The 13,096-nt window shown below is 40.1% G+C and overlaps 1 protein-coding gene across 1 annotated transcript in view; it reads right to left on the bottom strand.

The window, feature by feature from the left end:
- The window catches only part of grid1a (glutamate receptor, ionotropic, delta 1a), a 194,147-nt gene extending 188,432 nt beyond the window's left edge, over nt 1-5,715 (bottom strand). Inside the window, exons 1-2 of the mRNA XM_026309551.1 lie at nt 5,601-5,715; nt 4,016-4,171 (exon numbers count right to left, since the gene is read on the bottom strand). Coding sequence (XP_026165336.1) covers nt 4,016-4,171; nt 5,601-5,679 — 235 coding nt within the window. The 5' untranslated portion in view covers nt 5,680-5,715. The remainder of the gene's footprint in view (nt 1-4,015; nt 4,172-5,600) is intronic.
- Between the last annotated feature and the right edge of the window lie 7,381 nt (nt 5,716-13,096).

The raw sequence follows: 13,096 nt of genomic DNA, 5'->3' as shown, positions 1-13,096 counted from the left end.
AATTCATGGGGACGATAATAGCAGAAGGGCAGCATTCCATCACATTTAGAGCAAGGCAAGTAATGAGTTGTCATAAGCAGAAAATCAGATGGAGAATATTACTTTTCTCATGCCAATGCTTTTAAAGGAACCATTATTTTGACTTTTGTCATTACAGATTGATCACAGGAAAAGGAAAAAAATGAAAAATGAATTCCTGTAAATTTCTCAAAGTCTTTTGGCTTATAGAGACAGAAAGGGCAAAGAATTAAATCCTCCTTGGCGTTACCTTGGCAGGGGTTAGATGAAAATGGACTGTCACTAGTGGTGTGGTGTGTGAAGAGGACACAGTGGGACAGAACACTCAACAAATTACTGCACATTAGAGGAGGAGAAAACTACTTCCACTAAATGCAGCCAGATGGCTGTTTCCTACCTGCTTTATTCTGTATGTAATCTTTAAAATACAATTGAAATCTGCAGTATTTTGACATAATAAAGTGAACACCTCATAAAATATATTAGAATGAAAAATTAAATATACATATAAATACTATACTAATATAAAACTTACTTCACATGCTAAATAAGATGGTGATCATGGTAAATATTATCTTTGCTGTCAGCATTGTCATTGTGAAAACAGTACAGCTTCACAGATCTGCAGGAGTGTCTGTAAATTCCTCTTAAACCTACTATACCACGTCTACTATACGTTACGCTGCTTCTCTGTTTGTGATCTTATGGTGCATTAAAGTTCTCTTTTATGAAGTATTTTTCCCATTCCTTAATGCTTTGATGGTGGGAAATGCCCTAAATGTTGTGCAAACTCTACATGTATCAACCACATCCCATCACAACCCCTTCCACTGAGATGGAGATCTTAGTGGTGGTGCAATACATCTGGAGGTTGTGCTTATGTCCTTTGAGCAACTACAGACGAAAAAAAAAAAAAAATCCACCAGAAAACCTAAACGGTTCTCGTTCAGAGTTACATAATCACACAACAAGCTGTCAGATTTGCTGTGCCCTTTCTGCCACTTTCTTTGAATAAAATGTGAGACAGGAACAGTAAGAGGAGCTTGGTTCTTATGTATACTTATGTGGCCTAGAAAGAAAGATTCTACTTTTAAATCAAGATGGGACAAATACCTGAAGTGCAAATACTGAGGTGTATGAAAAAAAACTGACATTTCTTTTCTTTTAACAGATGCCATAGACTGATTTACTTATGCCATTTATAAGATCTATTGTATTTTTGAGACACTCAGACCTTACTATGTCATGCATTGTACTTAAACATCCAAAGGTTTTTACTCACTTTACTAATGCTCACATCCTTTTGACACCCAGACTGTCCTTGCTGAGTGATGGCTGACTTTTACTAGATAAAGAGGTCATTAATGTAATAAATGAATCAGAATGGCAGTACATGCAGTTAAACTATGCATAGCCACATTATTGAGAGTCATCTCATACTTCCTTCCAGAGATATATTCATAATTTAAAAAAAAAAAAAAAAAAAGATTATTCTTGCTACTGCCTTATCTTGATCACTCTAAAGTACAAGAACTGAAGGGAAAATGTGAACTAGATATCAAGTGGGCCTATTGCACTGACAACATGTTTTGTTTTGTTTTTGTTTCCTGTGATTGCATCATAAGCTGATGGAGTCTAAAAACCATCAGGCATCAGTACGCAAGCTATAGATATACTTCTGAGTTTCCACTCTGTGCAGAACTAGCCCTATTCATTCTCTATAGTTTCCTCAGTCTATAAATAACACCACATCTGCCAGTTGTGTGGCCAGGTGGTATTTCCAGCCTGCTTTGAGCTGTCACCTTTAAACTATAAGAGGAGGGGAGGACTAAAAATTTGAGTTTTTTTTCTCTGCATTTGTGTGTGATCCTCATTAATATATGTGGAAGAACAAAGGAAACTAAATAAGGACAAATATGATGTTGCAACTGCAGAACTCCTCTCACTGCAATGTCAAATTTTTCTCATCACCTCGCTCCTATCCTAATGATCTTTCAGCTCTTCTGTTCATGTTTATTCAGGTCTTAGTCATGATGCTCCTCTTTCTTTTTTCTTTTTGTATCCCCACTCTTTCAGGTGCTCATGGTTATTCTTAACCTCATTGCTCTTCTCAACCTTAATCTCTCTGCCTTCTTTTTTCTAAAGCCACTATCATCTCCACTTGTGTCTTCTTATCCCCCCTGCTCATGCCTAACCTCTCCTCGCTATTCTCTTTAAGATGTGATGGCAAGGTCCTGACTGGCACTCACAGTAGGACAAGAGTGAACAAAAGAGCAGAGCAAAAGGTCAACTTATCCAAGCTGTCACTCCACTCTCGCCACCCTGCCTTGTGTCTGGTTAAGAATCTGGGACCACATATCGATCTTCTTGTTATCAACTGCACATTATTGCCCACTCTTTCCAGAAACTAAATGCTCTCTAATCAACCACTTGCGTGAATATTTGATTACCAGGAGCCTTGCTGTAAACAATAATTAAACATGTTAGATGATAGTTAATCAAGGATAACAAAAGGAAATAAGCTCTGAATAATTGTTAGTAAGAAATCAAAATTACAGACATTTACATCAATGCAGTTTTTTTCCACAGCATCGACAACTTATATACGTCCTTAAGCTTTTGTACATGCATGAAATTGTGTTTTTAAATGTGTATTGGATTATTAAAAGGAAACTACTTTAAGATAACTAGAATTAGTTCAGTCAGTGTGTATATAGTCCACCAAGTGTAGGGTACACATTTAACATTTTAGCTTTGACTATATTACAGAACCACTGTAATTAAAGTACTGCACTAATGCAAATGATTTGCTGGAAAGCCCATTTAATTACTATACCTTTGCATCACAAGCAAAGACGACTGATAAATGAGCAAAGTCATACATGTGTGTAATTCTTTTCTCTTATCTCTGCAGCAGCAAGCTGAAATATCTTTTCTGTATACTTCAGATTATTTAAAGCACCCAAGTGACAGTCTGCTTCATGTGAGCATCATCAGGATTTAGGTTTACAAAAGCAATATGAAATAGAATACCAGATATCTATGACATTGGTTAGAACCACAGCTAAATGACCCTAAATAAAATAATAAAAAGCAGGACATATTGTCATCTTTCCATGCCTGTCAGGGGCACTAGGAATAGCAATGAATCATCAAGGCCTTTGTGCAACTGGGGACAAAAGTACAGACTGGTAACTTAGTGTGGCAGACAAAACAGCCTTTGAAGGTCCCTGGAAACCTATTAAAGTCCTAATGATTCATTTCATCTGAAGAATTTTTAATCACCTTTGCAGTCAACATTGTATTGGAACACAGTTCAGTGACACGGAGTGATAACCTGGACTGAAATAGTTTCATTGCTAATATACTGTCTGGTTTGTGGAGGTGTGTGCATCCTGGGAACTTATGGAGAATCCAAATTAGGCAGACAAAAACACTTCAAGGAAACAGCTGAGGGCTGATAAACAGATAAACATACGTAAACAAGATTGCTTTGCTCACCCTTCAAAGAGACATAGAAAGCCAGAAATATTTTTCTCTGCTGCTATTACATAAATAGAATATTGGTGATAGAATTGCATTTGATCATGCTCAAATGATTTTTATTTTCATAACATATTATCCTCAGGTGCTGTGCTCTAACTCAATGCTTCCACCTAGCTTTTCAACCATAGAACGCACCTTTATTTGGTACAGTTGCACTGTGCTTTGCATGTGGCAAATCAGGCATGAGCATGCTCACACGCGCGCGCGCGCACACATGCACGCACGCGCGCACACGCACACTGACTGATCAACATATGAATGAAGTAACACCAGCTCAATGCCCAAATGAACGTGGTGGTCCAGACTACAAAGTATCGGACCTGTTCCATGATCTTAGCCATACGCCACTGGTGCAAAGAGAACGCCTCCTTTACGTGCCCTTCGGGCCCAAGTAATAAAGAGCAGTGAGGCCAATTTATTGCAAAAATGATCCAGAGGGAATCGCACTTACCTTCTTGCACAGCCTGGAAGGGGTTGTTAGGCTCTATAAGTTTCACAGAGTGGGTGATTTTCTCGCTCTGCAGAATATCGTCATTCAGACTCAGGTCTGAGATGGCAAGTTGAAAAATCTCGTCATCTCTCACAGCGTTTTCCTCGAATATGGCACCTGTTGAATACAAGAATCACACGTTGGAGAATTAGACAAACTCGAAGCTGTGAAAACTGTATCCTGCACATATTTAGTTTTGAGGTCAAGCAGCGTGTGCGTCTCTCGGTGCGCCCTGGCAAGATTTCAGCACCATGGAGAACGACACGGCACCTGACATAAACACTGACGCATATTGAAGACATACTTAGACAATAAATGGCTGTCTCGTTTACCAGATCAATGACATTCTACCCAATAAGCATTAGGCCTTGTGTGGGAGGCATACTAAAGCTGAACTGTCTCTCCCCATCCCTCTTTCATCCTCTGTTTACAGAACAGCAGCTATCACATGTACCACGAGAAATGGTTTCAGAAAATAAGAACTAAATGTGAAGCACCCAAACGTTATACGGGATATCAACCAATATTAAATGGATGGAGTCCCACTGCTGTATTAAGCCAGTGGCGGAGCACCTGCTGCTTGCCAGACTGTTGCAGTAAACTGTGAGGAGCAGCAGCAGCAGCAGCAGCAGCAGCAGCAGCAGCAGCAGCAGCAGCGGAGGATTACCAAGGCGAAATTTGCTAACAGTGACTCTGACATTTATATCTGAGATTACAAGCCCAGTCATTCTGAGCGCCTGTGTAGAAAACACAGGGCATTATTGAGTGTGTGTTTCAGAGTAAGGCGATCACGCCTGTATCTTTCAAAACTATAAAACCAAATGCAAAGTGATATTTAAGCGCACATCAGACTGTGTTGAATGCCATGATGAGTTGAAAGTATTCCTCATCTCTGGAGAAGGCAGCTCTGGTTTGAAGTTTGAGCACAAAGAGGCTTTATGCGCTTTGCATCTCTAAAACGAAACTCCACTGACGTTCCCTCTGTCTAGCTATTGACATTGCAGTCACGTTCCTGTGAAAGTTGAGGCTTGTCGGGTACACACAAGAGGTAGCTTGGTAATAAAAAAAATAAATAAATAAAAAAAGCCTCGTCCATTTGGATATTGGACATGAATTTAGTAAAAGCTTCACTAAAACAGGCCCCTGTGCTCACTCAAATCCGTGTTTTGAATATAGAATTGTGATGTACAGGCCGACAGTGTTGGGCTCTACATCTGAACACATGAATGCAGAGATCTGACGACAAAAAGTGGAAGAAATGTCTGCAGAAATAGACTCATCAATAAATAATAGGAATCAACAATAGCAAAATAGCTCAGGCAGTAAAGGTCAAAGACATGGTCATTTACAAAACACCAACTTTTCAACTCGCTTGAGAGTCAAAGTGTTGCTTAAACGCAGGATGCGAGCTGAATAGACTATTTATCCCGCCCTCTCACCAAAACCCTCTGATCTTCGCAGTATGCGCTGCTGGAGCTTTATTCCCGCACGCTTTGCCTTGACACCTGTCTAACCCGAACAGCATGCTGTTTTATCGGACGCTTACCGATGTGTATGATAGAGTCCGCTCTGGCTGAATTGCATTGCAATATCCACAGGGAAAGGCAGATCAGCAGCAACTCCATCTCGGGATTTCAGCGAGGCGGCTCATCCAAGCTCTGCTCGGCTGTCCTGTTCTGTCCAAATGGAGCAACCACCGGGAACAAAAAAAGAAAAAAGAAGATGATCAAAATCCAGTGGAAAACGGAACCGCTGTCGTCCTCCTCTCAGACCAGACCCGCATGAAAGCTTACAGAAAGCACCACAGTTTTTTTTTCTCTCTTTTAGTCAACCAACAGAACAAGCCGACCGCAGGAAGGTGGGCTCAAAAAGGCAAGGAACAACCGACGGGGACCTGAGGTAAGACTGAAAAGACAGGTAGCCCGGTGAGAGAGACCGGCGTTACCTCTCTCACTCTCGCCTCTCTCCCTGCGCTCCGGCGTCTAAAGCATGGCAAGCAGCAAAAAATGCGGAGGAGGGACACCCCTCTAACTACACACGGAAAGACACTCACATACACACTCCGAAAACACACACATACACACACACTTTTCAGTCCTGTTCGATCACGTGACTGCAGAGACCGCGACTCGGCTGCTGTCCCGACAAGCCGGGTAGAAATGATTTGGACTGGTCGGAGAAAGACGCTTGGAGAGCCGATAACTGAGCAGGAGTAGGTTACAACAGGCAAAGCCAGAAGCTCTGTCAACCTATATGGGTTTTTCTGAACACAAAGACAGATGCGTGACAAACACACCCGAAAATCCTCACATAAAGACCGGTCGGAGAGATGAAAAGTCGACGACGCTGTAAACAGTTTACTTTTGGAGAAGTTGGCGTTTTCAGTGAAGGTTGCTGAGCAGCTGAGACACATTTTCAGCGCACTTCAGCGGGGATGGAGCAGAGCTGATGGGGCAGAGAAGGGATTTATACACCATGTTCCTCGGCGAGGCGTGATGGATGAGGGACAGACGTGGCAGAAGCCACAACGCCTCACGGAACCGGAGAAGAGCTGAACGGCGCATTTTGCAGAGGAGCAAACACACAAATGGCTCGTTCACGGTTGGTTTTGACTGGACGACTTGTTCGACTAACTAATTGTTGCTTCAGCAAAACTGACACCCTCGCGGGATTCTGGCATTATAGGGCTAATTTAAAAGACAGGCTTTTTATGAATCAGACCACAGGGTGCCAGTAATTCTTACTGGGTATCAGACATCTCACAGTGCTTGAGCAGGGTCCATCGTGTGCAGAGCTGTACAGAAGAAGACAAAGAAGTCGTGCAAGAGACGGATTATGTAGATAGACATAATCTTACAATTAAAGGATATTTCTCGTGACTGCAATAAAAACGGAAATATCTCTTAATTGTTTGGTTAAGTCTGTCAGAGGCGCAGAGCGAAAAACTTTCAGCACCACTGGCGGCTGGACAGCTCCTTCCCTAAACTGCACAAGAAAAGACACCTGTAGAGCAAACAGTGAGCTGTCACCGAATATCTCTGATTTTTAGTTGCTTTCTTTCCAGATAGAAAGCCGCGGGGAAATACCCACCCTGCAGCCCACATGGATAAAACTAGGCCTAAATAAATCCACAGTATTTTCACACCAGAGTCTGTTCTGTGTGATGGTTATCATGTGCTTTTCATTGCAGCTGAAGAATAAACATCCATGTCTCTAAAGTTATAAAATCACACACTACCCCTGCTGGCCTCCTGTGGATATTGCAGATGTGTTTGCGCAAAATAACGTCTTTTATACCGACTCATGTTGTGTTTCATGTTTGCTGGTGAGCACAGATTACATCAATTTCTGCTTCATTTACAGAAACAATGGGCTACAAGAGAAAGAGTAATCACAGCACATTGCTTTTCAGAACATGCTGTGCTAAAAACACCCTGTAATCTAAAAAGTTCAAAATAACAAAATCTATTTATAATTTGGTAAACACTAATACATATATCAGCCACCTATCGAAATTTATGTGGAGGAATATCTTTGACAACCAAGGAAAGGAACATCCTGTAAGAATAACTTATTGCTCTGATCCCAGTTACAGCTCACATAAAAAAGTAGATCAATCTAGACTCCTTCCAAAGTGATCAAACCATAAGTGTTAACCTAGAGGTTTAGGTTTAAGCTGACAGTCATTCAGAATACCATTAAAAAAAACTATCACATCCTAGCCCAGAGGAATAAATCTCTTAATTTCATTGCTCCATGAAGCAATATCTTGCTGATATTTCATCAATAAACCATTGGGTTTAACTCGGAACTAACAGGCATTTCACACTGCTCTTAAATAGCTCCATTCTTTGTGTTTTCTTGTGTTTATCATGTCTTAATGCAATGTAAATCTGATATTTCTCTTTCCCTCTTTATTGTTTGTAGGAAGTACGTTGAGTAGTTTGTACAAAGTCTGCATAAGAATAATAAGTCAGTGTCATTTGTTTTTTTCTTTTTTTTATTCTAACATCTAACGAGATTATACCTGCAGGTATACCTGAAATTCATTCTATTCAAATTACAGTTTTACTTCTGGGTCACAGGTAAACTGTGATCCAACAAGTCATACTGCTATATAATGGTAATGTAAACGTACAGATGTACATCTTTCCATCTTATCCTATTTTATCCATGACCATATTTCAGTGTGTTTCAGCTCATAATTATTCTCTCCATACATAAAGGGATTTATGAAAAAATTGAATTACTTCTCCGTTTTTGGTCAAAAAAACTTCCATATATGATTATTTCCAAATATGAACAATCACTGGCATCTGTCAGTGTTTTGTTCTTTTAGTTCCACCTCATGCACCTCCACGGGTGTCACCATGAGTTAGTCTCAAAAGGGCTCCAAATAGTCACTAAGACATTGGCGGGTAGGTCATGCTTGCTTTCAGCAATGAAGGTGGAATTTCATTGTCACAGAAACCTGAGTCATTAATGTTTATGGCTGAGAGCAATGAAGTGAAAAAGAAAGACAGTTTTCTCCTTTTTGGAACAAGGCCAGAAACTGAATTTAGATGAAGAGAAGTGGTCACGTGCAAAAATATCAAAGCCAAAAAACTGCTGTTAGTCAGGAATAAATAACTGCTACACAATGACCTCTTACAATGGCCTGTTCTTTGGTGATAAACTCATTCTTTCCTTCATCTCAAATAATACGTTTTTCTAACTAAAAGCCTACGGCACAAGCCTCAGTATGATTAATTGTTTCCATAGAATAGTGTTTGTGTTGTGGGTCCTCAGTTCCTTCTGTTGAATCCCATTTCTCAGTTTAATCTTAAATTATTCCCGTATTCATGGCTTGGGGCTGCACACACTGCTGCCTGCAAAAAGATGAAATGTTATTTACAGTCTACCACACATACCTTGCTTCTGTGTAGCTGGCCTCTCCCTTCATTGATTAGTAATGCTATTAATGCTATTGTATTCACTCCGTCTGCTTTTGACTCCAAGATTAGAGATATATTTAATAGTGCTCAATTCAAACACAGTAACTCTTAATTACTAACTACAGCTATTGTGTCTGGCCTTATTCTTGCACATAGAGCCATGACTTGATAACTAGTGACGTGCTATGAAATAAGTCTTGAGTTTAATCACTTCATTAGCCTTTATCTTAGCATACCCATGGTCCAGGAAAAGAACTGGATAGAGCCAGCAGGATGCAATCCAACGTACGGTAAGTCAACATAATTAGACCATTTACTATAGCAGTTCTCTGGCAAACATACCTGAAGCTCTGTTAATATTGCTTAGTGTTATCAGTGGGGAATGCACATGAATGTGGCACCAGTTCTCTATAAGGATATTAGTATGTTAGCATGTTTGTAAATTAGCTGGCTTGCTACATTCGTATTAGAATTGCGGATACTTTAATATTGTGTTGACTAAAAGAGTCTGTCAACATACAGTTGGCCCTGTCCATTCCACTGTAGTCCTGGAGGTAGATGAATGAGGCCCCTGCACCAATGGAGGAGGGTTAAATCTCAGACAACTTGAAAATCCATTCATGTTAAGCAGAAATGTGCAGCGAATCGCAATAAGCATCTGCAGGACTAGAGGTGAATAAGCAAGACTCTCTCGTCCAAATACACAGCCCGAGGTAACATTATAGATTAATCATGTTATGGAAGAATAAGCACAACCTCGATCACAGACTCAGAATTTCAATGAGTGAATTGTTGACTACCCACATCATTATATACTTCAACATTCCACCATAGTGAACCTTAGTGAAATATGTACTAGTTAATAAATATCTAAGTTATTATACATTTGGAAAATACCACTGGAGAGAAGCTCTGGAAAAATGGGAAATGTAGGTCTATCTCTATCACCCTGGAGCAAAGAACATTGACGAATGCCAGGGCAGAGGTCTTGAAAGTTTTCCAGCCACAGACATAACTCCTGATTTAGTCTTATTCAGGTATGCAACCTTCAAACACAGTGCTGCTCATGGACTGCAGGCTTGTTATGATATGGTGCTGCTTCTGTAATGTGGTAGATCCACACAAAGACCTGTCTTGGATGTGATCTCTAGTTTATATTAGGCTAGGAAAAGAAGCCTTTAGAGACTGGGTCCAAATAATCCCACAGCCCATATGATATAGTTTTATATTCATCTCTCACTCTCGAACAAAGAACAAAAATGGCAGAAAAAGAGCTTTGAAAACACACACATGCACTAAATAGCCTACAGAACAGGCTATTTAGTGCATGTGTGTGTTTTCAAAGGCTGATTATGTGATCAATTCTGGTTTGAGAAATTCAAAAGCTAGATTTATTTTAGAAGCCTAACTGAAAAAGCTGCTCTTGACAAGTGAGAAGAAAAGCAGCTCCTCTGTTCTGTTTTTCTTTCTCTTTGTTTTTTCCCTATCCCTAACCCTGTACCTCATCATCATTTTAGTGTGCTATTGAGAGTTACTGAATGTGTAATGTTACTCCAATTATGAAGGAAGGAGAGCACATATAGCAGATGTGGTCAGTATTTTCTGTTTCTGAAGTCCACAATTTATTGTCAACACTAGTCTCTGGGGACATTGTATAGTAAGTGGACAGTATGTTTCTCTATCTACCAGTCAATCTGTCTGTTGGTCTGTCTGAGGAAATATTTGCCAAATTACAAAAATTAAACCACCTACAGTTTCAAAAATGTGAGAGTTGTTAAATTAATAATAGCATTCAATCTGAAAAATCTGCTCATGAATTCGTAATGAAATAAAATATGTTGTTGTAGCCAATACAGCCTTGTTATTATTTAGCATTAGCAGTATGTGCAACATACAGATATTTACAATTTCTATACCCAATAGCGACTGTTCACCCATTTGTTTTGGGTGCCCTCGACACATTATTTAATCCAGTCCCTGTGTCAGACACAGTTCACTCCAGCTGTGACATCATTAGTGGATGAGGTTGTTTTAAGGGGAGCCAACTAGCAGCAACACACTTATATATCTACCTAAAAGGAGGTACCCTTTGCAGATGAGCACAAAAAGAAAATCTTCTGAGTATTTTCAGTTTTAAGCACGTTAATCTGGTTTATTATTAATTTTATTAGTAAATGAAATCTACTGAGGGTAACCAAACACAGAGTGATGAGACACAGAGAACCTGTCTGAAACCCAAAAGGCCTGATGAGCAAACATCCAGGATCCAATTATTCTCATTTTGTCGCTTAAGACCACAGGGAAAAAAAAAAAATCTAAAAATTATGGTATGTTTGCAGTTCTCGATTTCTGTGCGGTTATGGAAAACATAAATCTAACACAATCTAAAGGCACTGTACAGATTGGTTTAACAGCAGCAGGCTGTGGTCTAGCAGCTGCACATAAAAATATCATCGTTCTCCATTCAGCATTGCGTTATCTCCACACAGAGTAGTGGTAATATTCTGGTGCTGAAGAGGTAAGCTCCACAGATGATAGCCTATGCTTGTGGTCATTATCACTGTGTACAAACCATAAATTATTACGCAGATCTCACAGTGCAGTAGGAAGGAGAAAAGCCAGACATATAGCACAGCTCCCAACAACCTTGCAGTTTTCAATCTATTTGTAATGAAGTCAAGGTTAGGTTTCAGTACTCTGGACACTTGGCCCTGTGTAGTGAACTAACAAAGCATCTTTCTTTGCCATTTTCCCCTCTCCCTTTTCAATCTCTCCCTTTTCCTTTCTTGTCCTCTCACTGCCACCTTCACAGACGTGCTTGAAAGATCTTTCTCTCTACCTCAAACTGTGCACAAGAAGCAGAGATGACAAGAGTCTTAGCATTCAGCTCAGTTCCTGGGCATCTTTTAACTCTATGGGGTTCTTTCCATCCCTTGGGCCTAATGACAAAATCACAATAAGCATTACTGATATGAAACCAAATTGGATATACTTGCAGTAGCTCCAAGTGTATGCATCCCACTCAAGCTCATCCTGATATGTGATGCCAGAGTTCTCATGCAGAAATGTTCCCCTGCAGCCGGTTACAACTCACAGCCGAGATTTATTAACACCCTGGTAAATCTGTCAGTTCAATACTGAAAATATTCAGTGATATGGCTCATTTCCTTATTTAAAAGCAGACATTATTGAAAAAAAAACTGCAGTTACATTGCTGGCTGCCATTTGGGTAATTATCCTTCAAATTTGGGGTAAGTGACAGAGTATCCTGGTGGCATCAGAGTAATTAGAATGGAATTTAATAGGCCTAGCTGGGCTCTATTGGATTAATTAATTGGCAGATGATATAGTCTAGTGTTGCAGGCCTATTACATTAACTGTCACACTGCATTTGAAGACAAGGTCCCAAGCGATCCATTCGGTGACACAAACATGATTGGAGTAGGATATTATCCCACTGAGGGAGGCCTTAAATCATTTTAAATACAAACGGCTAAGAGTTAACAGTAATGACAAAGTCATGAATAGTCCGGCAGCTGTCACTCACACGAAAAGGAGCTCCCCTGCACATATGAAGGAGAAAGGTGCAGTGGAGTACCATTGCAATCCTTTCTTTGAATTGCATACAATTATCTTCTGTCATCTCTGAACATGGTGAACAGTACAAGAGTATTGGCAAGTAGAGCCAGTTTGGTCATGACAAATATAAGGGGTGTTCCAGCTTTTCAGTATTGCATTTCTGTGTTGAGGGACCTGCAAACATTGATATGGATAGAAGAAGAGTGAAAAGCAGTCAACATATATCGACCCCTGAAAGCACAAATTTCTGGTGTTCATGTCGAGGGTTTGTTGACCTATCCATCTGCACCATCCTCTTCCCTTTGTGGACCTAGTGGTGCAATGAAAACATCACACTATATGCTCCACGCTTATATTTACTGGGGTTACTTGAGCCTTTCATACATGGTAACCTACAGTAAAAGTAGGAGAAATTATACAAAAATTGTGATGGAGAAGAGAAAACCTCCGTTTATCCTTTGTAGTCTCCAAACCCAAATTGATGGCAGCAGTACCCTGCAAATTTTCCCTGTCCAACATCAGAAGGATT

This window comes from Mastacembelus armatus, chromosome 15, assembly GCF_900324485.2.
Source record: "Mastacembelus armatus chromosome 15, fMasArm1.2, whole genome shotgun sequence".
Taxonomy (NCBI): domain Eukaryota; kingdom Metazoa; phylum Chordata; class Actinopteri; order Synbranchiformes; family Mastacembelidae; genus Mastacembelus; species Mastacembelus armatus.
Note: the sequence above shows the minus strand (reverse complement) of the source record. Positions and strands in the feature narration are given on the sequence as shown.